Below are 24137 nucleotides of genomic sequence, written 5' to 3' on the forward strand. Positions count from 1 at the left end.
TATAATGGAGTAATTGGAAATAGGCAAATCTTTGATTTGGAGGAATATGGTAATTTTTGCGGACAATGTCAAAAGGTAAGACTGATTTTGTGGAGTCATCTAGAAGTTTGCTCAAATTTTTGATGCCCAACAGTCCCCATCTGTGAAAGACAGGATACAGGGATCCCGGGATGAATCTAGGGTTTCCATATATAGGTAGGTATCGTGAGTGCAATGGGTCTATAAGCCGATATGTTTGTGTAACATATGCCATGCTTGGAGGATATCTCTAAACATTGGGTGGTAATGGAGCGATATGGGCAATTCTGAAGGGGCCGCATGTGGTAGAAAGGGAAGAGCAATTTGAGGAAGTGAAGCCATTTCCAGATGTAAGGTTGAGAAGTGTTGTGTACCTAACTGCCAATCCAGTGCGAATTTGGCCAGAGATGCCCAGTTGTAATAGGCGATGTTGGGGAGACCCAAACCACCTCTCGCATAAGGCAGGTATAATCTATCTAGGCTGATTCTCGGTTTACCTCCCCTTCACAGGAAGGTCTGAAACGTACATTGTAGGGCTGTCATGTCTCCATGTCTTATACGTATGGGGAGCATTTGTATTATTTTGATCACATGCACCCTCCCCATTAACGAAAGGGGTAGTTTTTTGCCAAGCGTTTAAGTCAGTTTTTATTTTACTAAATAGTGGAGCAAGGTTGTGATCATACCATTTGAATGGGTTAGCTGAGATATGTATGCCTAAATAAGTAAGGTAAGTATCAACCACACGGAAGGGCGAAGAAAACAAGTTTCCCTCCTCCACACGGGCGAGCCATAGGATTTCAGATTTACACAGATTGATTTTATATCCAGAGAATTCTCCAAATGATTGTATGGCTTCTAGAATTCTGGATATATTAACCCCAGGCTTGGAGACAAAGAGAAGCATGTCGTCTGCATAGATGGCTATCTGTAATTCATGGGATTGTAGGTCAATACCAGGGAATATGGTTCTCAGATAAACTGCCAAAGGTTCTAGGGCCATGTTGAAGAGGAGCGGGGATAGGGGACATCCCTGTCGGGTTCCCCTTTGTAGGTGTACTAAGGAGGAGTAGAGATTATTAATTAGTAAATATGCACTGGGACTGGTGTAGATGTTTTTAATAAAGTCAAGAAAGCAACCTTTTATGCCAAAATTCCCCATGGAATGGAATAGGTGGTTACACTCCACTCTTTCGAAAGCCTTCTCTGTGTCCAGGGACAGCAGGAAGGCTTCCAGAAAACCGAACCGGTCCTATCCCCCCTCGCCAGCCTATAGTGTGTTATCGCTTGCAACACATGCTGGATATTATTCACCAAAGAGCCACCCTCTGTAAATACAAAATGTCTGACAGTGAGGAAATACAATATCAGTACTGTAGTATTAGATTTAACTTACATTTAAACAACTCATATTTAACATTTGTGTAAGTGCTGCTCTTTGATATAAATAATGGGGAAAAAATTATTATAATATATTTGAAAAGCTGTAGTATGTCCCACTCATAAATAGATTGTTTACTCCTGAGCTTATATTGTAAGGTTCTGGAAATATTTAAGGTCCAACTGTAACACCCACAGAGCTAACTGTACTAAATGCTTGTGGTGAATCAATAGCACATATCTAATAACCTAAACAGCTGATCTGTGTCACATGAATTGATATGCGTGCCTTTAATTATACCATACGTACAGTTAATCAGAACCATTATTTATTATCTGTCTAAACCATTTAATATACTTTTAACAGACACGGCCAGAGCACTGAGAGATATCAGGTATTGATGTAACTGGAGTGAATAAGGAAACCTTCTTCCTGAGCACAGATATTGGAGCCTGTTATCAGCATGAACTCATATGTGTTAGGTTAGTAAAATAGATATTATGCTGACTTTAATTACTGGGAAAATAGAATAGATCACTCATTAAACAAATATAAACTATTATATTTATATCTGCATTTTTTAAGAACATTTGTGTCAATGCCTGGTCTCAGATCACCTGCAACTCTACTTTCCCCTGCCCTGACCCAGCTCATGGAACTCCCATGAATACACTTATGCCTACCTTGTTCCCATGTGTGGAACACCCACAGCTCCCCCAGTGAGTGTTCCCCACCCAGAACCGCCACTGATTTGTGTGCTTAATTTAACAGTGAATATTATTAAAAGTAATAACGTTTTTGGCTGATTATATAAATCAAACAACCACAGCCGGAAGCTAAAAAGTATCAAACGATCACTGCTCCTTAGCCTTTCAAAACATCTCACACTGATTATTAGTCTGTGATGGCTAAGACATCATATTCTCACCCCACTGGTTGAGCATGAGCTGGGCAGGACTGTATGTGCAGTTGCTTGTGCAATGTTAAATGAGGATGGTGGATGCCTCCTCTCTTGCCCAGAATACAGATTTACTTGTTCCCTGGCTGACATTATCCACCTGCACCTTGTTTAATGGGGCCCTATAACTTTTTTTATTCAGTAATTAGTGGTTTAGTTTATTATAATGTAGACATATTTACTTTATTTGTCTTTTGTTGTTTTAATTTGTGTTTTATGGGCTAATCAATTTAAAAATTAACACAAAACAGAAGCCATTTTATTAACTGTAAATAAATAATATGATTCTTGTATTTGTATTAAGAAGGATTCCATTATAAAGAATAAACGTTTTTTATTTTCTTTATTCCTTTTCTTTTTATGTAGACAATCACTTGAATAGTTCATCCCCATCCTTCACTACAGAAAGCATCAGAATGATACCACAAACTCCAAAAGTCTTAGACACTAATGACTATTCACAAACATTGGGGAAATCACAGCAAATATTTAAAGAAGATGGAGAATGGGCAGGAACTGGGCAGCAATCATTATGTACAGAGAGTAATTTAGTCATCAAACAGGAGGACAACGTTTATGCCTTATCTAGTGAAATGATTATCGCAGAGGATAAACCACACACATTTACTGAGTTTTCAAAACATTTTAAAGAAGGGAAAAGTCTACAGTCTAACCAAATGATTCATACAAAAGAGAAACTATTTGAATGTACAGAATGTGAGAAAAGCTTCAGATGTAATGTGCATCTCCTTGAACACCACACAGTTCACACAGTTGTGAAACCTCACACGTGTACAGAATGTGGGAGATGTTTCACATCTAAAGGAAGCCTTAAGTGTCACAAAAAGACCCACACAGGGGAGAAACCTTTCACATGTAATGAGTGTGGAAAAAGTTATACACAAAAGAGTCATCTGAAAACTCATGAAAGAAGACACGAAGGAGAAAAGCCTTTCGCATGTTCAGAGTGTGGAAAATGTTTTACAATTAACACTAATCTGAAAATTCATGAAAGGATTCACACAAGAGAAAACTGTTTCATATGTACAGAGTGTGGAAAATGTTTTACACAAATAAGTCATCTGGAATGTCATAAAAGGATTCACACAGGAGAAAAGCCTTTCACATGTACAGAGTGTGAAAAAAGTTTTACACAAAAGAGTCATCTGAAGATTCATGAAAGGAGTCACACAGGAGAAAAGCCTTTCACATGTACAGAGTGTGGAAAAGGATTTATAAGCAAAACTAATCTGGAAATTCATGAAAGGAATCACACAGGAGCAAAGCCTTTCACATGTACAGAGTGTGGGAAAAGGTTTACACGAATAGATAACATGACAGCTCATGAAAGGATTCACACAGGGGAAAAGCCTTTCACATGTACAGAGTGTGGAAAAGGATTTACAACCAAGACTAATCTAAAAAAGCATGAAAGAAATCACACAGGAGCAAAGCCTTTCACATGTACAGAGTGTGGAAAAAGGTTGACACGAATAGATAATATGAAAGCTCATGAAAGGAGTCACACAGGGGGAAAGCCTTTCACATGTACAGAGTGTGGAAAAGGATTTACAAGCAAGACTAATCTGAGAATTCATGAAAGGAATCACACAGGAGAAAAGCCTTTCACATGTACAGAGTGTGGAAAAAGTTTTACAGTAAAGAGTACTCTGAAACATCATGGAAGGATTCACACAGGAGAAAAACCTTTAACATGTTTAGAAAGTTGAAAAATGTATCCTGTGCCAGTCATGTATCACAAAAACACCAAATATTTATACATAAAATAAACTTTACATACACTGTGTGGAAACTTAATAAAAATGTATCCTAAAGAGGACAAACTCTCTAAATAGAATAGTCGAAAAAGATCATACTGTAAATAATACTTTCTAATCCCAGTTATAAAAGTCCCAGATTGGAAGTGCTCTCCTGCTGCCCTTTGTTCCTCTATATATGTGCACCTCAGTTTCTCTCATATCAATGTGATAGAATCCAAACACCACACAGGAATATACAAATCTGTCCTCATACTGACCCGTTTACACAACCATTCACCACCAAAGCACCCCCAGTGTTGTTTATTAATATGCCAGTGTTAGGAGTTGTACGTTTGATTTACATAGGGGATAAAATAATTATATTTACAGAATAAAGGAGTCTTTATATGAATAGGGTGTTAGAGAATTATATAAACAAGGACATCAGTCTCAAATGATTGACATCTGGGAGATATATTTAATGTGCACATCATGTGGATAAACCTTTTCTTATAGCAATACATGCTTAGCATTGTACGTGTTATATACCAGAGGAATTACTGATAGGAAATTGATTTTATTTAATGAGACACAATGGGCTAGATTACAAGTGGAGCATTAATTTATCGCGTGCCCATAAATGGACAAATTTGCCCATAAACGAGCAAATTTGCCCATTTGCAGGTGCGCAATATATAATCAGCCATTACAAGTGGCTGATTTTTTCTACCGTGAGCTTGTGGTAACAATTAGCGCTTATAAAATAAACAAGATATCAGATCTCTGGTTAATTTTAAAAATGTCCACTAAATGTCCCTAAATTTAAGTGTTAGTTTTCTTTAAAGAAGAAAAAAACAAAAACTGCACTTAGCCGTTTTTGGGGGTTAAAGTCGGCGGCTGTGGGGTGTTAAAAAAAACAGCACTGTGAAATTGTGGTCTATGGGAACTGTGTGTTCCCTGTAAATATATGTATATGCTTAAATACATATATATTATTTGTTATAAGTATATACACATATTAACACACAAATATATATATATATATATATATATATATATATATATATATATATATACATATATATATATATACAAAACACAAAAAACCCAGCACTCACTAGCAGATTCACAGCAATGTTTAAAAGCAAAACTGGGGGAAGTCAGTTACATTTGGCGCCAAAGGATCAAGCCCAGGACCACGACAAGGTCTCCCCCTTCCTGGGACCCTAACCAGCACCCACACAATGCATACTTCCAAACAAACCAACTGGTTTACATTACAATCATTAACACAAAACACCCTGGGTTGCTGGGAACTTTGCAGCTGTCTGTCATTGTTCAGGGATGTGGAGTTAACAGTAGCTTAGGATGTGTACCCAGTCCAGTCTGTGAGTGCGGTCCATTCCTGTGTTTTGTATTTACATAGGGGAGGTTACAAAAGCCTGTGTCACCCTGGGAGGTTCCCAGTTGGTTTGTTTGGAAGTATGCATTGTGTGGGTGCTGGTTAGGGTCCCAGGAAGGGGGAGACCTTGTCGTGGTCCTGGGCTTGATCCTTTGGCGCCAAATGTAACTGACTTCCCCCAGTTTTGCTTTTAAACATTGCTGTGAATCTGCTAGTGAGTGCTGGGTTTTTTTGTGTTTTGTGTTAATGATTGTAATGCTCCCCTGCAGACCTGACACCCAGGTTGCTCGGGGGTTAACTGCCTGGGTTGCTGGGAACTTTGCAGCTGTCTGTCATTGTTCAGGGCTGTGGAGTTAACAGTGGCTTAGGATGTGTACCCAGTCCAGTCTGTGAGTGCGGTCCATTCCTGTGTTTTGTATTTACATAGGGGAGGTTACAAAAGCCTGTGTCACCCTGGGAGGTTCCCAGTTGGTTTGTTTGGAAGTATGCATTGTGTGGGTGCTGGTTAGGGTCCCAGGAAGGGGGAGACCTTGTCGTGGTCCTGGGCTTGATCCTTTGGCGCCAAATGTAACTGACTTCCCCCAGTTTTGCTTTTAAACATTGCTGTGAATCTGCTAGTGAGTGCTGGGTTTTTTGTGTTTTGTGTTAATGATTGTAATGCTCCCCTGCGGACCTGACACCCAGGTTGCTCGGGGGTTAACTGCCTGGGTTGCTGGGAAATTTGCAGCTGTCTGTCATTGTTCAGGGCTGTGGAGTTAACAGTGGCTTAGGATGTGTACCCAGTCCAGTCTGTGAGTGCGGTCCATTCCTGTGTTTTACACACACATATATATATATATATATATGCATATACATTTTATATTTAAAATTTCTGCCATTGCTTGTGTCTCACAGCATGAGAATAAGGCTCCCATTGGAGCATATGGAAGTGCGCTCTCATTTTGCGCTCCATTTATAATCAAGCCCAATATCAGTAACCGGTACATTTGTGATCATTTGCAAACAACAAGTCCTCCAATAATAAAAGACCTTTATTAATATTTCAACATGGGTCAACAAATAACTGCAACGTTTCAGGCCTAGCTCCTGATGCATGAGGAAGGGCGGAACTAGGCCAGAAAAGTTGCAGTTATTTGTTGACCCATGTTGAAATATTAATAAAGGTCTTTTATTATTGGAAGTACTGGAGGACTTGTTGCTTTACATATGATTTGAGACTCAGTCTCCTCCGGGCACTCCGTTTAACAAGTGCTGTTCCTATATTTTGATTGTTTACATTTTTGATCATAATCAGTTTAATTTAAATGGCTACTATAACCTACATGTATACTGGGTATGTAATATGTGTGCATGTGATCATAATCAGTTTAATTTAAATGGCTACTATAACCTACATGTATACTGGGTATGTAATATGTGTGTCATGTGATCATAATCAGTTTAATTTAAATGGCTACTATAACCTACATGTATACTAGGTATGTAATATGTGTGTCATGTGATCATAATCAGTTTAATTTAAATGGCTACTATAACCTACATGTATACTGGGTATGTAATATGTGTGTCATGTTCTGTAACTTGATATTATGTCTGTTAGATGTTTTCATGTTAGTTAGAAGCCACAAGAACTGATAATAGCACATACTGTATATATAAAGGGAACATTATATGTCTGATAAATCCCTTTGTACCAAGAGCACAAGTGTTAGGTATATTTATACCATTGTGTGCATATATCATGTAATGCTGCTGTTTACTATATAATGATATACAATGTTTTTTCATGCAAATAAAAATGATTGGAATCCAGACCAGTATTTTGTATTTTTTTGTCTAATTAAAAAAACAATATCAGCGTGAACTGTACTAGGTTTTCTGTAAGTAATTTCTGTTTGTGGGGCATATAAAAATCTTGATTCAGATTTTCATGAACTAATGATATTGCTAATTCATGTGGTATGCTAGAGTAAAAACTACTGACATCACAAGTACACCTGATGTATTTGCGATCAGTGTTGTGAATAGTGGATAGTTCTTGTAACAAGTGTGTGGTGTCTTTAATATATATATACGATGGTAAATTTGATACAAATTTTTGTAGCTGAAGATCTACATAGCGGGATAGGGCGCTGGTTAGACAATTAACTCCAGCTATTATAGATCTTCCTGGAGGACGGATACTTTGGGAAGTGGTAGTAGTGGGCTACATCAGGATGTTCTATATACATGAAGTTTTTTTCGGATTTGGTCAGTATGTTGTTATTGTAACCTTCCTGAAATATATTTCTTTCTAATGACACAATGAGTCCACGGATCATCATTAATTACTGTTGGGAATATCACTCCTGCCCAGCAGGAGGCAGCAAAGAGCACCACAGCAAAGCTGTTAAATATCTCCTCCCTTCCCTCCCACCCCAGTCATTCTCTTTACTTACGTTAGAGCAAGGAAGTGGTAAAGTTAGGTGCTAGTAAAAGATTCTTCAATCAAGAGTTTATTATTTTTGAAGTAGTACAAGATTGTGCTGCTTTGTTCTGGGGTGTAGCCATAGTCCATATCAGTCTCTTCAGTAGAGCAGTGGTGGCTTTAGAGCAATGGGAACTTGTGGGACATAATTCTCACTGCGCCTCCCATATATTTATGATGCCCTAATCCGGATAGCCTAAATACGATTATTCAGGCTTTATCTTTTCTCCACATGGCTATGTGAGGGAGAGGACCTCTCAAGCCTGGTGAGCTGTCTTGCTGTCTGGCAGATTTAAGAGGTAAGTGCTGACTTTTTATTCTGGGTCTGGAAAAATAAAAAAGGATCTCAGAGGAAGTGGATCACTTATTAATTTGGGACATAAAGCCTCCTATAGATATAAAGCCTCCTATACGACAGCACTTTTTAGGCAGGCACTGGGACTGAGGAGCTAGACTTGAGGTGTTTTTCACTGCTCCTGGTGGCTTAAATCACATGGGCTGAGGAGATAGGCTCAGTATGAGGTGGCTTTTCACTACTCCTGGTGGCTTAACTTTAACATAAAATGCCGACCGGGAAATTGCTTTTTGACACGCCCACGATGGGCGGACCTATGTGTGTCACCAATTTGGCTTGCACTCCACTGTCTCAGCACATCCTGTTATCGGAAGAAAGAGAGGGTTATAAACAAAGTCCTCAGTGTGTTTACACATGCGTTAGGGCCAGACAGCAGTTTGTTAAATAACATCTACAGCTGAGTTCCAGATCTTTTTCTGAGGGGATTGTACCCGGGGTCAGAGGGGCAGGTAGGCACCTCAGCAGAGTTAAGCTGAGGTGTAGAAGTGTTCTGCATTATTTGTGTAGCTGTTTAGCTTTTTCTGCACATGAAAATAGAAAAGTTACATTTTGAAATTTAAAGAGACAGTAACGTTTTTTTCTGTTTTAATTTTTATTAAAAAAATTTAGACTTTTATTTGATTAAATCATCCATTGTGAGTCAGAATGGACCAAGAGGTCCTGCAATATGTTTTGATGTCAATGTGGAACCACCAATCCCTTTCTGTTCCTCATGTAGTGAGAGAACTTTAAATTATAGGGATAGACTTTTTTCTGAGCCAACTCCTTCTAAGGCGGATGCTGTTCAGGAGTCTATTGACAATATTCAATATATGCCGCAAATTTCTCCTCAAGTTGCCCACACATGCAGTGCCCTGTGCTTCCTCTCAAAATCCACCTGGAGTTACCTTGCAAGACATCGTTTCTCTAATGTCATCGGCGATATCTGATGCATAGTCTGCTTTTCCCATGCTGCAGGGAAAGCGCAAGAGGAAATGTATTCAATCAGTGAATAATGTTGCTGATACAGTAGTACCTGATCCGAATGTTTCTTCCCTAAAGCCTGAAGAGGAAGATACTTCGGTAGTATCTGAGGGGGAAATCTCAGATGACTCAGACAGTGTAATACCTTTATCTGATACGGAAGTTGTTTCTTTAAGGTTTTAGCTACCCTGGACGACTCCGACACTACTGGCGTAGTCAATCCTAAAAAGTCCAGTAAACTATACAAATATTTTGATGTACCCTCCATGGTGGAAGTATTTCCTATACCAGATAGGGCTACAGAGATGATTGCTAAGGAATGGGAGAAACCGGGTATACCCTTTTCTCCATCCCCTATTTTTAAAAAAGATGTTTCTTATAGCAGACTCTATCAAGGAGTCTTGGCAGAGGGTACCCAAGGTGGAAGGGGTAATTTCCATGCTAGCCAAGAGAGATACTATTCCCATAGAGGATAGTTGTTCCTTTAAGGATCCTATGGATAAGAAGTTAGAGGGTTTACAATGGCAGCCTGCAGTTTGTATTGCTACTGTCACCAGTGCGGCGGCATACTGGTTTGATGCGTTGTCTGATTTTATTCAGACAGGCACCCCTCTCGAAGAAATCCAGGATAGGATAAAGGCCCTTAAGTTAGCCAACTCCTTTACTGCAGATGCTTCCCTTCAGATTATTAAGCTGGGAGCTAAGATTTCAGGCTTTGTCATATTGGCCCACAGAGTGTTATGGTTAAAATCTTGGTCTGCAGATGTTTCATCTACAGGATAAGAGAAATAAACAAAATGGATGTCAGAGTAATTTTCGTTCCTTTCAAGATTTCAAAGGAAATCCTTCCACTCCCTCTTCCAAGCAGGAGCAGTCTAAGCCTTCCTGGAGACCCAATCAGTCTTGGAATAAGGGAAAGCAATCCAAGAAGCCTTCTGTTGAATCAAAGACAGCATAAAGGGCCTGCACCCGATCCAGACCGGATCTTGGGGGGGGAAGGTTTTCCTTCTTCACTCAGGCTTGGGTTTGAGATGTTCAAGATCCCTGGGCAGTGAACATTGTGTCCCAGGGATACAAACTAGAGTTCAAGACTTTTCCTCCCAGGGGCAGGTTTCTGCAGACCACTGTGTACAGAACCTCTCCGACCTGGGAGTGATAGTTCCTGGTCCAATGCAGGAACAAGGTCTGGGATTCTATTCCAATCTGTTCGTGGTTCCCAAGAAGGAGGGAACCTTCAGACCAATTTTAGATCTCAAGAGTCTAAACAAGTTTCTCATAGTACCGTCTTTCAAGATGGAAACTATCGTTCCATTCTTCCTTTGGTCCAAGAGAGTCAATTATGGCCACGGTGGATTTGAAGGACACATACTTGCATGTTCCCATCCACATGGACCATCACAAATTTCTAAGGTTTGCTTTTCTAGTCAAACACTTCCATTTCCTGACTCTTTCTTCGGCCTAGCCATAGCTCCCAGAATTTCCTCAATAGTTCTGGGATCACTGCTGATGGTGCTCTGATTGCGGGGCATTGCAGTGGCACCTTCTCTGGACAACATTCTTGTTCAAGTGCCTTCCTTTTAACAAGCAAGATCACGCACGGAAATGTGGTTATTTTTCCTGTGGTCTCACGGATGGAAGGTGAATTTGGAAAAGAGTTCCTTAATTTCAAACTACAATTGTAGTTTTTTTGGAGAACTATATTAGTCTCCTCATCAATGAAGTCTGACAGTAGTCAGGAAATCAAAGATTTTTGATCCTTGCCTAGCACTTCAGTCCTCTCCTTGGCCATCAGTAGCTCAGTGCATGGAGGTAATTGGGCTGATGGTAGCGGCAATGGACATCATCCCATCCGCCCATTATCACCTCAGACTTCAGCAGTTAAGCATACTCGGGTAGTGGAATGGAGATTATGCGGATCTGTCTCTGTAGTTTCAGTCGGAGCAGGAGATAAGGGATTCTCTACTTTGGTGGCTGTCTCAGGATCTTCGCTCCCAGGGAACCTGCTTTTGTAGTTCTTCCCGGGTGATTGTGACAACAGATGCCAGCCTTTTGGGCTGGAGAGCAGTTTGGGGCTCTCTAAGAGCAGGGAACATGGACTCCTTCGGAGTCTGTTCTACTGTAAGAAATCTAGTATTTGTTGTTGTGGAACACAACTGCAGTCTGTAGTAAATTGGTTTTGTTTCACTAACTTAACTGAATCATCTATGGTGAGAGGGGATCCTGCTCATAAGTGAGATGTGTTCAGTTAGTACTAAGTTTCTGTATATGATGTTTACACAGAGTACTACAGGACTAAATGGTTAGTCTGACTAAGTTTCTGTATATGATGTTTACACAGAGTAGTACAGGACTAAATGGTTAGTCTGATTAGCTCCTATATGGTTAATTATCAAACTACTAAGTTATATGAGAGATGCTGCTGCTGAATCTTGTGGTGTTAGATCAATACCTGTTTGCAAAGACTGTCACAGTAATTCCACTGGGGGATTTATATTACTTCACCTTCGGTAACATTACTACGCACACAAGATAGTCTGATTAAAGTCTCAAGTGCTATCTAGCACATACCTGTGTCCGTTTATGTGAGTCAGTAAGTAGGCATCCTGCTTCAGTGGAACCCGGGCTGCACTGCGGTAGTGTTCTGTGAGCGGAACAGAGAGGAAGTGACCTATCGGCAGTTCAAAGTAGCAGCTGATCTGTTCCTCCTACATCGGTAACTCAGAGAGAAGTTAGGTAACAGTGCTTAATTATGTTTTAGCGAAAAGCTTTAAATTTACCCCACTGTTTTGAATGAGAGTCCTCAATGTAATCCAGAATAAAGTTGGGTAGATGTGAGTAACGCAGTCCCTTCTGAGTGACAGGTCTCTTCTCTAGATCAGGGAGAGAAACAAGTAATCAGTTTGTTTTGTTATTTATAAGATAGAAGTGGACATCTGAGAGGTGGTCTTCGTAAGTAGTCGGACCTTTCACCCCGGGGGAGTCGGAACTCCAGCCAGAAGTGTTTTTCCAGCCTGATTTTCAATGGGGTCAGTTGCAATTGGATCTCATGGCTTCTCAACAGAATGTCAAGCTTCCGAGGTACCGGTCAAGGTCAAGGAACCCTCAGGCTGTACTGATAGACGCTCTGGCGGTACCTTGGAATTTCAGTCTCGCATACTTATTCCTCTGTTTGCTTTTCTTCCTTGAGTCTTGGCTCAAATTAAGCAGGAGAGGGCGTCAGTGATCCTCATTTCACCAGCGTGGCCTTGCAGGATTTGGTATGCTGTCCTGGTGGACATGTCACATCTTCCACCTTGGAGACTTCCATTGAAGAAGGACCTTCTACTTCAAGGACCCTTCTTTCATCCAAATCTAGTTTCTCTGAAGCTGACTACTTGAAGATGAACGCTTTATTTTATCCAAGCGTGGATTTTCATTGAGACCATGATTCAGGCTTGTAAGCCTGTTACTAGGGAAGTTTTAACCATAAGATATGGCATATATATTTATACTGGTGTGAATCCAAGGGCTACTCTTAAAAACGAGTAGAGTTTGGATTCCTAGAATTAGGTCTTTTCTCCAAGAAGGTTTGTAGAAGGGATTATTGGCAAGTTTCCTAAAGGGTCGAATAACTGCCTTGTGTATTTTGCTACATGATCGTCTGGTGGACTTCCCAGATGTATATTCATTTGGTAAGGCCTTGGTCAGGATCAGGCCTGTGTTCAAATCAGTTACTCCTCCTTGGAGTCTTAATTTAGTTCTTAAGGTTCTTCAAGGGGCTCCGTTTGAGCCACTGAATTCCTTAGATATTTCCTCTGCTTGTAGAGTGTCAGAGCTCTCGGCTTTACAGTATGAGTCTCCTTACCTTATTTTCATTCGGATAAGGTGGGTTTACGTTCTAATTTAGGGTTTCTCCCTAAAGGGGTTTCAGATCGGAACATTATTCAGGAGATTGTTGTTCTTTCCTTGTGTCCTAATCCTTCTTTTCATGAGGAACGGCTTCTACACAATCTGGACGTGGTACGTGCACAATGATTCTTTGTACAGTCGACTAAGGATTTTCGTCAGTCTTCTGTTTAACGTAAGAGACAGAAAGCTAAGGCTACTTCCTTTACTTTGTGGCTGAAGAGTATCATTTGCTTTGCTTATGAAACTGCTGGACAGCAGCCTCCTGAGGGAGTAACGGCTTTGTCTGCGAGGGTTGTTCCCTCTTCCTGGGCATTCAAAATGAAGCCTTTATGGAACAGATTTGCAAGCCTGCAACCTGGTCCTCCCTTTTTCAAACTTCTATAAATTTGACTCTTTTTCCTTGGCTGAGTCCTCTTTTGGGAGAAAGGTTTTTCAAGCAGTGGTGCCTTCCGTTTAGGTTTCCTGGTTGGCCCTCCCTTATCATCTGTGTACTCTAGCTTGGGTATTGATTCCCAACAGTAATTAATGATGATCGTGGACTCATCATGTCATAAGAAAGAAAACAAAATTTATGCTTACCTGATAAATGTATTTATTTCTTGACACTATGAGTCCACGGCCCGCCCTGTTATTTAAACAGGTTGTTAGTATGTTATAAATTTCAGGCACCTCTGCACCTTGTTTCTTCCTTTCTCTCCTTTACTTCGGTTGAATGACTGGGGTGGGAGGGAAGGGTATTTAAAAGCTTTGCTATGGTCCTCTTTGCCGCCTCTTGCTGGGCAGGAGTGATATTCCCAACAGTAATTAATGATGATACGTGGACTCATCGTGTCAAGAAATAAATACATTTATCAGGTAAGCATAAATTTTGTTTTTTCAAAAGTGTTGAGTAATGTGTAGTAGTATCCTTATCTAACACAATGTAATATTATTTATTATTAAGAATTCTTTGTGCTTCAGATATGTAGGCTTCAAAATTCTGAAATACTATTCCACCTCCCTTGTCTGCATCTCGCATCACTATGTTTTTATTTTGTCTAAGATTTTCTAGTGTGCATGTTTCATTTGGGGACAAGTGGAAGATTGGAGTTGGTTTGTTATTTATCTTTGAAAATTCTTCTAGGACCAGTTAGGCATAGAAATGTGCTTATATATCAATATATATTGTGTAGCTGTTATGTGCTAGTGTTAGAAATATATATTGTGTAGCTGTTATGTACTAGTGTTAATAATATATATTGTGTAACTGTTATGTGCTAGTGTTAATAATATATAATGTGTAGCTATTATGTGCTAGTGTTAATAATATATATTGTGTAGCTGTTATGTGCTAGTGTTAATTATATATATTGTGTAGCTGTTATGTGCTAGTGTTAATTATATATATTGTGTAGCTGTTATGTGCTAGTGTTAATAATATATATTGTGTAGCTGTTATGTGCTAGTGTTAGTAATATATATTGTGTAACTGTTATGTGCTAGTGTTAATAATATATATTGTGTAGCTGTTATGTGCTAGTGTTAATAATATATATTGTGTAACTGTTATGTGCTAGTGTTAATAATATATATTGTGTAGCTGTTATGTGCTAGTGATAATAATATATATTGTGTAGCTGTTATGTGCTAGTGTTAATAATATATATTGTGTAGCTGTTATGTGCTAGTATTAATAATATATTTTGTGTCACTGTTATGTGCTAGTGTTAATAATATATATTATGTAACTGTTACGTGCTAGTGTAAATAATATATATTGTGTAACTGTTATGTGCTAGTGTTAATAATATTGTGTAACTGTTATGTGCTAGTGTAAATAATATATATTGTGTAACTGTTATGTGCTAGTGTTAATAATAATTACTGTGTAACTGTTATGTGCTAGTGTTAATAATATATATTGTGTAACTGTTATGTGCTAGTGTTAATAATATATATTGTGTAGCTGTTATGTGCTAGTGTTAATAATATATATTGTGTAACTGTTATGTGCTAGTGTTAATAATATATGTTGTGTAGCTGTTATGTGCTAGTGTTAATAATATATATTGTGTAGCTGTTATGTGCTAGTGTTACTAATATATATTGTGTAACTGTTATCTGCTAGTGTTACTAATATATATTGTGTAACTGTTATCTGCTAGTGTTAATAATATATATTGTGTATCTGTTATGTGCTAGTGTTAATAATATATATTGTGTAACTGTTATGTGCTAGTGTTAATAATATATATTGTGTAACTGTTATGAGCTAGTGTTAATAATATATATTGTGTAACTGTTATGTGCTAGTGTAAATAATATATATTGTGTAACTGTTATGTGCTAGTGTTAATAATATATATTGTGTATCTGTTATGTGCTAGTGTTAATAATATATATTGTGTAGCTGTTATGTGCAAGTGTTAATAATATATATTGTGTAACTGTTATGTGCTAGTGTTAATAATATATATTATGTAGCTGCTATGTGCTAGTGTTACTAATATATATTGTGTAGTTGTTATGTGCTAATGTTAATAACATATGTTGTGTAGCTGTTATGTGCTAGTGTTAATAATATATATTGTGTAGCTGTTATGTGCTAGTGTTAATAATATATATTGTGTAGCTGTTATGTGCTAGTGTTAATAATATATATTGTGTAACTGTTATGTGCTAGTGTTAATAATATATATTGTGTAGCTGCTATGTGCTAGTGTTAATAATATATATTGTGTAGCTGTTATGTGCTAGTGTTAATAATATATATTGTGTAGCTGTTATGTGCTAGTGTTAATAATATATATTGTGTAGCTGTTATGTGCTAGTGTTAATAATATATATTGTGTAACTGTTATGTGCTAGTGTTAATAATATATATTGTGTAACTGTTATGTGCTAGTGTTAATAATATATATTATGTAACTGTTATGTGCTAGTGTTAATAATATATATTGTGTAGCTGTTATATGCTAGTGTTACTAATATATATTGTGTAACTGTTATGTGCTAGTGTTAATAATATATATTTTGTAGCTGTTATGTGCTAGTGTTAATAATAGATATTGTGTAGATGTTTTATGCTAGTGTTAATAATATATATTGTGTAGCTGTTATGTGCTAGTGTTAATAATATATATTGTTTAACTGTTATGTGCTAGTGTTAATAATATATATTGTGTAACTGTTATGAGCTAGTGTTAATAATATATATTGTGTAACTGTTATATGCAAGTGTTAATAATATATATTGTGTAGCTGTTATCTGCCAGTGTTAATAATATATATTGTGCAACTGTCAAGTGCTAGTGTTAATAATATATATTGTGTAGCTGTTATGTGCTAGTGTTAATAATATATATTGTGTAGCTGTTATGTGCAAGTGTTAATAATATATATTATGTAGCTGCTATGTGCTAGTGTTACTAATATATATTGTGTAGTTGTTATGTGCTAATGTTAATAACATATGTTGTGTAGCTGTTATGTGCTAGTGTTAATAATATATATTGTGTAGCTGTTATGTGCTAGTGTTAATAATATATATTGTGTAGCTGTTATGTGCTAGTGTTAATAATATATATTGTACAACTGTTATATGCTAGTGTTAATAATATATATTGTGTAGCTGTTATGTGCAAGTGTTAATAATATATATTGTGTAACTGTTATGTGCTAGTGTTAATAATATATATTATGTAGCTGCTATGTGCTAGTGTTAATAATATATATTGTGTAGTTGTTATGTGCTAATGTTAATAATATATGTTGTGTAGCTGTTATGTGCTAGTGTTAATAATATATATTGTGTAGCTGTTATGTGCTAGTGTTAATAATATATATTGTGTAGCTGTTATGTGCTAGTGTTAATAATATATATTGTGTAGCTGTTATGTGCAAGTGTTAATAATATATATTGTGTACCTGTTATGTGCTAGTGTTAATAATATATATTGTGTAGCTGTTATGTGCTAGTGATAATAATATATATTGTGTAGCTGTTATGTGCTAGTGTTAATAATATATATTGTGTAACTGTTATGTGCTAGTGTTAATAATATATATTGTGTAGCTGTTATGTGCTAGTGTTAATAATATATATTGTGTAGCTGCTATGTGCTAGTGTTAATAATATATATTGTGTAGTTGTTATGTGCTAATGTTAATAACATATATTGTGTAGCTGTTATGTGCTAGTGTTAATAATATATATTGTACAGCTGGTATGTGCTAGTGTTAATAATATATATTGTACAGCTGGTATGTGCTAGTGTTAATAATATATATTGTACAGCTGGTATGTGCTAGTGTTAATAATATATATTGTGTAACTGTTATGTGCTAGTGTTAATAATATATATTGTGTATCTGTTATGTGCTAGTGTTAATAATATATATTGTGTAGCTGTTATGTGCTAGTGTTAATAATATATATTGTGTAGCTGTTATATGCTAGTGTTAATAATATATTTTGTGTAGCTGTTATGTGCTAGTGTTAATAATATATATTGTGTAACTGTTATGTGCTAGTGTTAATAATATATATTGTGTAACTGTTATGTGCTAGTGTTAATAATATATATTGTGTAGCTGTTATGTGCTAGTGTTAATAATATATATTGTGTAACTGTTATGTGCTAGTGTTAATAATATATATTGTGTAGCTGTTATGTGCTAGTGTTAATAATATATATTGTGTAACTGTTATGTGCTAGTGTTAATAATATATATTGCGTAACTGTTATGTGCTAGTGTTAATAATATATATTGTATAACTGTTATGTGCTAGTGTTAATAATATATATTGTATAACTGTTATGTGCTAGTGTTCATAATATATATTGTATAACTGTTATGTGCTAGTGTTAATAATATATATTGTGTAGCTGTTATGTGCTAGTGTTAATAATATATATTGTGTAGCTGTTATGTGCTAGTGTTAATAATATATATTGTGTAGCTGTTATGTGCTAGTGTTAATAATATATATTGTGTAACTGTTATGTGCTAGTGTTAATAATATATATTGTGTAACTGTTATGTGCTAGTGTTAATAATATATATTGTATAACTGTTATGTGCTAGTGTTAATAATATATATTGTATAACTGTTATGTGCTAGTGTTAATAATATATATTGTGTAGCTGTTATGTGCTAGTGTTAATAATATATATTGTGTAGCTGTTATGTGCTAGTGTTAATAATATATATTGTGTAGCTGTTATGTGCTAGTGTTAATAATATATATTGTGTAGCTGTTATGTGCTAGTGTTAATAATATATATTGTGTAGCTGTTATGTGCTAGTGTTAATAATATATATTGTGTAGCTGTTAAGGAAATGTAAGGCAAATTGCCTGGAATGCACATAAGGGTTAAGGCCAAGACGGAGGAGGGGAGTGTTGTGTTGTGTGTGTGAAACAATGTTGCAGAAAGAGAGGAGGGGTTCCAGCTTACCTTTTTAAGCCCAGTACAGGAAGCACATGTCCTCTTTCTGCTGTTTTTCTCAAAGTTTTCACATGAGACGTTCAAGGAGATCTAAAGCACCATGGAGATCTAAAGAATCATGGAGGCTAGGGAGGAACCTGCAGAGAGAGAAGTGGTTGAAGACAGCGATGAAGCAGCTGAGTGGATTCCTCCATCGCCAGAAACGGTGGGTCGAACCCCTTTACTTCCCTCCCTTTCCCCTTCCCTTGATCAATCTTCGGGGGAGGTTGGGGCTAGTAGGGGGGAAATTTCAGATCAGGCCCTACTGGAGGTGCTGGCGTTAGTGAGCAATATGGGGGGTGGTGCTGGAAGTTGCAGGTGGCGAAGGCAACCAGGATGTGTGTGAGGGGATGAATGAGCGGTCTGGGCACAGGGGGAGGGGTAGAGCAGACCTTCCCCTTCGTGGTACTCCTCTCTGGCAATCTCTTTTGCAGGAAAGCGACATGGCTACATCAGGAGATTCAGGCAGCGGGTTGGAGAGAGGTGCTGAGAGCGGCCCGGACTCCATGGTGTCAGAGGATGAGCGTCCTTCTACTTCGGGAGTTGTGGCGATTACGAACAGGATCGGTGTGAGAGATGGTGAGTCCTCAGTTTCAGTGGGGTTGCGGGGTTTTACCTCATCCTCGGATGATTCTGGGTCAGAAAATGACAAGGAACTGGGGTTGCATGGGCAATAAACGAATGTATAAGATGCTTAGATGGTTAACTGAAGAGAAGAGATCAGAAAAAGGGGGCTTGCGTGACCGTTATGACTATATTGCCTCTGACAGGTCCGACAGGGCGGCCCCACCCAGACTTCGCATAAGTGGGGTGGGGAGGCCCGTTAATCGGAAGGTGGCACTCCAAGGGGACACTAGGTCCTGGTCTTCTTATGATCTGCACGAGCATTTGAAGACTAAGACAGTACGGAGAATTCAAGAGGGGAAGTTTGTTAACATCTTCAAGCTCTCGGTGGAAGCCCTAAGGCAGAAAGCGAGAGCAGAGGATGGGACAGGCCCCAAGAAGTACCAGCGCCCAGACACATTTCACGAATGGCGCCGGTGTTTCAGGATCTATGCGTCCTGCTATTTGCAAAAATGGCCGGACCAGTGTTTAGCCGTGTTGAAATACATGGAAAACATGGAGATCATTGCTGATAATTATCGCGATGGTGCCTGACGGGATTATGATGAGGAGTTCCGCAGAAAGATGGTGGGTAATCCACTGTTGGATTTTGGGTGCGTAGAAATGCAACTCTGGGCCCGGCTGGGTCCCGAGAAATCGCTAGGTACTTCTGGTGCCCCGGCGGGTGCAACACAGTTTCGACTCGCAAATAGATTTCGCAGACGCCCAGCGGGGGTCTGTTGGAAATTCCAGGACAAGCAATGCATGTTGGGAACCGCGTGTTCCTTTCGGCACGCTTGTCGCATCTGCGGGGGATTTCACCCAGCCGCAGACTGCGTTAAAAAAGGGGACAAACAGGACAGGACTGGGCCAAGAGGCCCTGCTGTCGCTAAGAGCGGACACCCCGCTGAAGGTGGCCGCAATTAGTAAGTGGCTCACGCTCTACCCCGATAGGGTAGCGGCGGCCTTGTTGGAGTCAGGGCTCCGGGAAGGTTTTGTTATCCCCGTACAAGGTCCGGTTTCGGGTGCGGCTTCTCGCAGGAACCTGAAATCTGCCTCCCTGTTCCCGGAGGTATTGAAGGAGAAATTGGGTAAGGAAGTTTCACTGGGTAGAATGGCTGGCCCGTTTAAGGAAAGACCTATGCCGGGATTGGTTATCTCGCCTCTAGGGGTTGTGCCCAAAAAAGACCCAGGAAAGTTTAGGATGATACAACATCTCTCATACCCAAAGGGAAAGTCAGTCAATGACGCCATTCCTCAGGACTTGAGTACGGTATATTACCAGTCATTTGATGATGCCTTACAAGTAGTACGCAGATCGGGTCATGGGGCATTACTGGCCAAGCTTGACATCGAGTCTGCTTTCAGACTCTTGCCGATTCACCCCGCATCATTTTACTTAATGGGATGTTTCTTCAACGGACACTATTATGTTGACCGTTGTTTGCCCATGGGGTGTTCCATTTCCTGCGCCTATTTTGAGGCGTTTAGTTCCTTCTTGCATTGGGCCGTTGCGGAAGTGACAGGAGAGGATAGGATTGCTCACTACTTGGACGACTTTCTCCTGGTAGGTAGACAGGGGTCTAGGGAATGTGAGCTGCTCCTTTATGCCATGCGGCTGTTGATGGAGAAATTTGGAGTCCCCTTAGCAGAAGACAAAACGGAGGGCCCTTGCACTTGTCTTACTTTCCTGGGTATCGAAATTGATTTGGTAGCCCAGGAATGTAGGCTTCCGGTTGATAAGGTACGGAAGATGTTGACAGCAGTCAGGAGCCTCGCAGCGGCGCAGTTTTGCACGCTGAAAGAGCTCCAATCGGTTTTGGGTCTGCTCAACTTTGCAGGGAGGGTCATCCCGATGGGGAGGATTTTCCTGAAGAGAATGGAGCGCTTGTTGCCGGGAGTTACTTCCCCCAAAGCCAAACTTATGGTTAATAATGACATGAAGGAAGACCTCCGTGTCTGGGATCTGTTCCTCAGGGATTTCAATGGGATCTGTATTTGGAGATCCCCTCAGATTCCGGCGCGAGAACTGCACCTCTTTACTGATGCCGCTGGGGGTTTTGGATACGGCGCCTAGCTCAATGCTGAGTGGAGCGCCGAACCTTGGCCGGCCGAGTGGGCGGCCAGGGGCCTGACCAGGAACCTGTGCCTTCTAGAGCTTTTCCCCATTCTGGTGGCGTTGGAGATCTGGGGGGACAAGCTCGACAACCGTTCCGTCATTTTTTGGACGGACAATTTGAGCGTGGTTTTCGCCATTAACGGTCTCTCTTCTTCCTCACCGCCAGTAATTCAATATCTGAGAATTCTGGTTTTGAGATGCCTCAATCGGAACATTGAGTTTCGGGCTATGCATGTCCCAGGGGTTAAAAACGTTATTGCTGATGCACTATCTCGCTTTCAATGGGAAAATTTTAGGAAATGTGCTCCTGAGGCTGCCACTCATGGCTTTCCTTGTCCCCCTTTTCTTTGGCAGGTGGCTTTGGATGGCAGTCCCTGATTCCGGTGCTCAAGGCGTCCCTGGCACCTTCCACTTGGAAGTCCTATGTAAGGTACTGGGAAGAATGGGTATTCTTCTGTGATGTCCAAGGATTTCCTTCTTGTGCTGGTGAGCAAGACTGGCTATTGCGCTGGCTCGCAGAGCTTAGGTCTAAGTTAGCTAAGAAAGGGGCGGTATCCGCGCAGTTAGCGGCGGTGTCCTTTTTCTGTAAACTATTCACGCTGACGGACTCTTCCAAAACATTTTTGATTCGTCAAATACTGAGGGGTTGGGGAAGGTCGGAAGTGCGGCGTCCGGACGTTAGGGAACCCATAACGGCGGACAGGTTGGTCCTCCTGCTTCGTGTTCTACCGGAGGTATGTTCCTCAGACTACGAGGTGCGGCTTTTTTCAGCGGCGTTCGCCATGGCGTTTCATGGCGCACTCCGAGTGGGGGAATTGGTCCCGCAGTCTAAGTTGGCGAAAGTGGGTGGTGTCCTGGCGGAGCACGTCAGGTTTACGGATAATGGGGTATTGCTTTTCATCCCTCGATCGAAAGTCGATCAGGATGGTAGGGGGGCCTGGCTGTCGCTACCCGCGCATGCGGGTTCCGCCTGCTGCCCTAGTGCACTGTTGAAGACCTTCTCGGACAGGCGTCCAGTGGGTGCGGTTAGATTTTTAATTCATCAGGATGGTACCCCCCCTTACGAGGTTTCAATTCCGGAAGGTTTTGGGGTGGGCGGCTAAAAAAGTAGGCTTGAATCCCAATACCATAGCTCCTCACTCCTTTAGGGTTGGAGCTGCTACGACGGCGGCGACTTTAGGCTGGTCGGCTGACCGCATAATGGTGCTTGGGAGGTGGAAGTGTAGGAGGTATCAGATTTACGTTAGGCCACTTATATCCCAATGTTAGTATTTGCTGGTTAATAATGTTGCACACTGCACTGCCATTATATGCCCTAACTCTTGTTTCTATTGCAGGGCCTAGAAGAGGGCCACTTTGTGCCTGGATCGTTGGGCACTCGTTCGTACACTGGGCGGCTATCCGAGCAGCATCGCAACCTGGAGGGCAGCAGCTTGGGTTCTCATTCTCTAGGGTGGTAGTCAGGTGGTTAGGGAGGAGAGGCCTTTGCTGGGCAGATCTGCCTGGGTTACTGCAATCCGCCATGAGGCGGTGGGAGAAACCCCATGTTCTGATCATCCACTTAGGTGGAAATGATCTTGGCTCAATTCCCGGCCGGGAATTGAGCGCAGTGATCCAATCAGATCTGCGCACCTTTAAAGCTTGGTTGCCTGGTGTGAGAATGGGCTGGTCAAACATGATACCGAGGTTGACGTGGAGACACATGGCTAATCATAGGGCAGCGTTCCAAGTTCGCAAGAAGCTCAATAGAGATGTTAGGAAGCTTATGTGCGAGCTAGGTGGTTTTGTTGTGGAACACAAGTTCATTACGGCCGCTGACCGGAGCCTGTACCGAGGCGACGGGGTCCATCTTACGGACCATGGCATGGACCTGTTTATTGAAGATATACGTCAGTCCCTGCTCCTATTTGTGTGAGTTGGGTGGCGGCGAGAGTGGCCCTTGATATTTGGGCGATCTCGTGGCGGGTGGACAGTGTCCGGGGGCAGGATGTGATCGAGGTAGAGTGACGGCACTTCCGGTCAGGGGTGAAGTCCCCAGACGCGCGTCTGGGGTGTTCCCTGCCCGTGTGATTCCGATGCCGAGAATTCCCTGTTTTTATAGTATTGAGCGACGCTCTGCTTCTTCTCCTGCGCCCTGGTACTGCCCATCTTGTTAGCATGGGTTACTACGTTTAGCTAGTACCTGATTGCCGCCCCCCTGGTCCATGTTTATTCAGACGGTCGTTAGTTCTTGTGTTGCCACAATAAACGTGACCTGCGGGTTTTCTCTAACCATAAAAAGTTGTTGTGTCGTTATTTTGTTGTGTTATTTATTTCTACGTTTAGAAACTAAGTTGAGTTTATGTTAAACCAAGAATGTATATAGTTATAAGTTATTCTTTTCACAGAGGAGGATATGGCATTTAATCCCTTAAGGAAATGTAAGGCAAAATTGCCTGGAATGCACATAAGGGTTAAGGCCAAGACGGAGGAGGGGAGTGTTGTGTTGTGTATGTGAAACAATGTTGCAGAAAGAGAGGAGGGGTTCCAGCTTACCTTTTTAAGCCCAGTACAGGAAGCACATGTCCTCTTTCTGCTGTTTTTCTCAAAGTTTTCCCCACCCTTCCCTCCCTTTGTTTATTATTTTGCAATCAGTAGGGGGATCCGTCCTTATGGTGGTCCCCAGGGACTAGGGCTATCCGAAGGCATGATGAGGGCTAACCAGCCTATTTCTGTAAGTCCAAGGACGTTAAGTTTCAGCTCCCCAGTTATTTC

At 40.3% G+C, this 24137-nt stretch overlaps 1 protein-coding gene across 1 annotated transcript; it reads left to right on the forward strand.

Annotated features, from left to right (window-relative positions):
• Positions 1 to 1817: 1817 nt before the first annotated feature.
• On the forward strand, positions 1818 to 4164 carry LOC128659196 (gastrula zinc finger protein XlCGF26.1-like). The gene is made up of 2 exons (XM_053712879.1): positions 1818 to 1881; positions 2724 to 4164. Exons 1-2 carry the CDS (start codon positions 1863 to 1865, stop codon positions 4085 to 4087), a joined length of 1383 nt encoding a protein of 460 aa, XP_053568854.1. The 5' UTR covers positions 1818 to 1862; the 3' UTR covers positions 4088 to 4164.
• The last annotated feature ends 19973 nt before the right edge of the window (positions 4165 to 24137 follow it).

The sequence above is a fragment of the Bombina bombina genome, chromosome 5 (genome assembly GCF_027579735.1).
Source record: "Bombina bombina isolate aBomBom1 chromosome 5, aBomBom1.pri, whole genome shotgun sequence".
Classification (NCBI taxonomy): domain Eukaryota; kingdom Metazoa; phylum Chordata; class Amphibia; order Anura; family Bombinatoridae; genus Bombina; species Bombina bombina.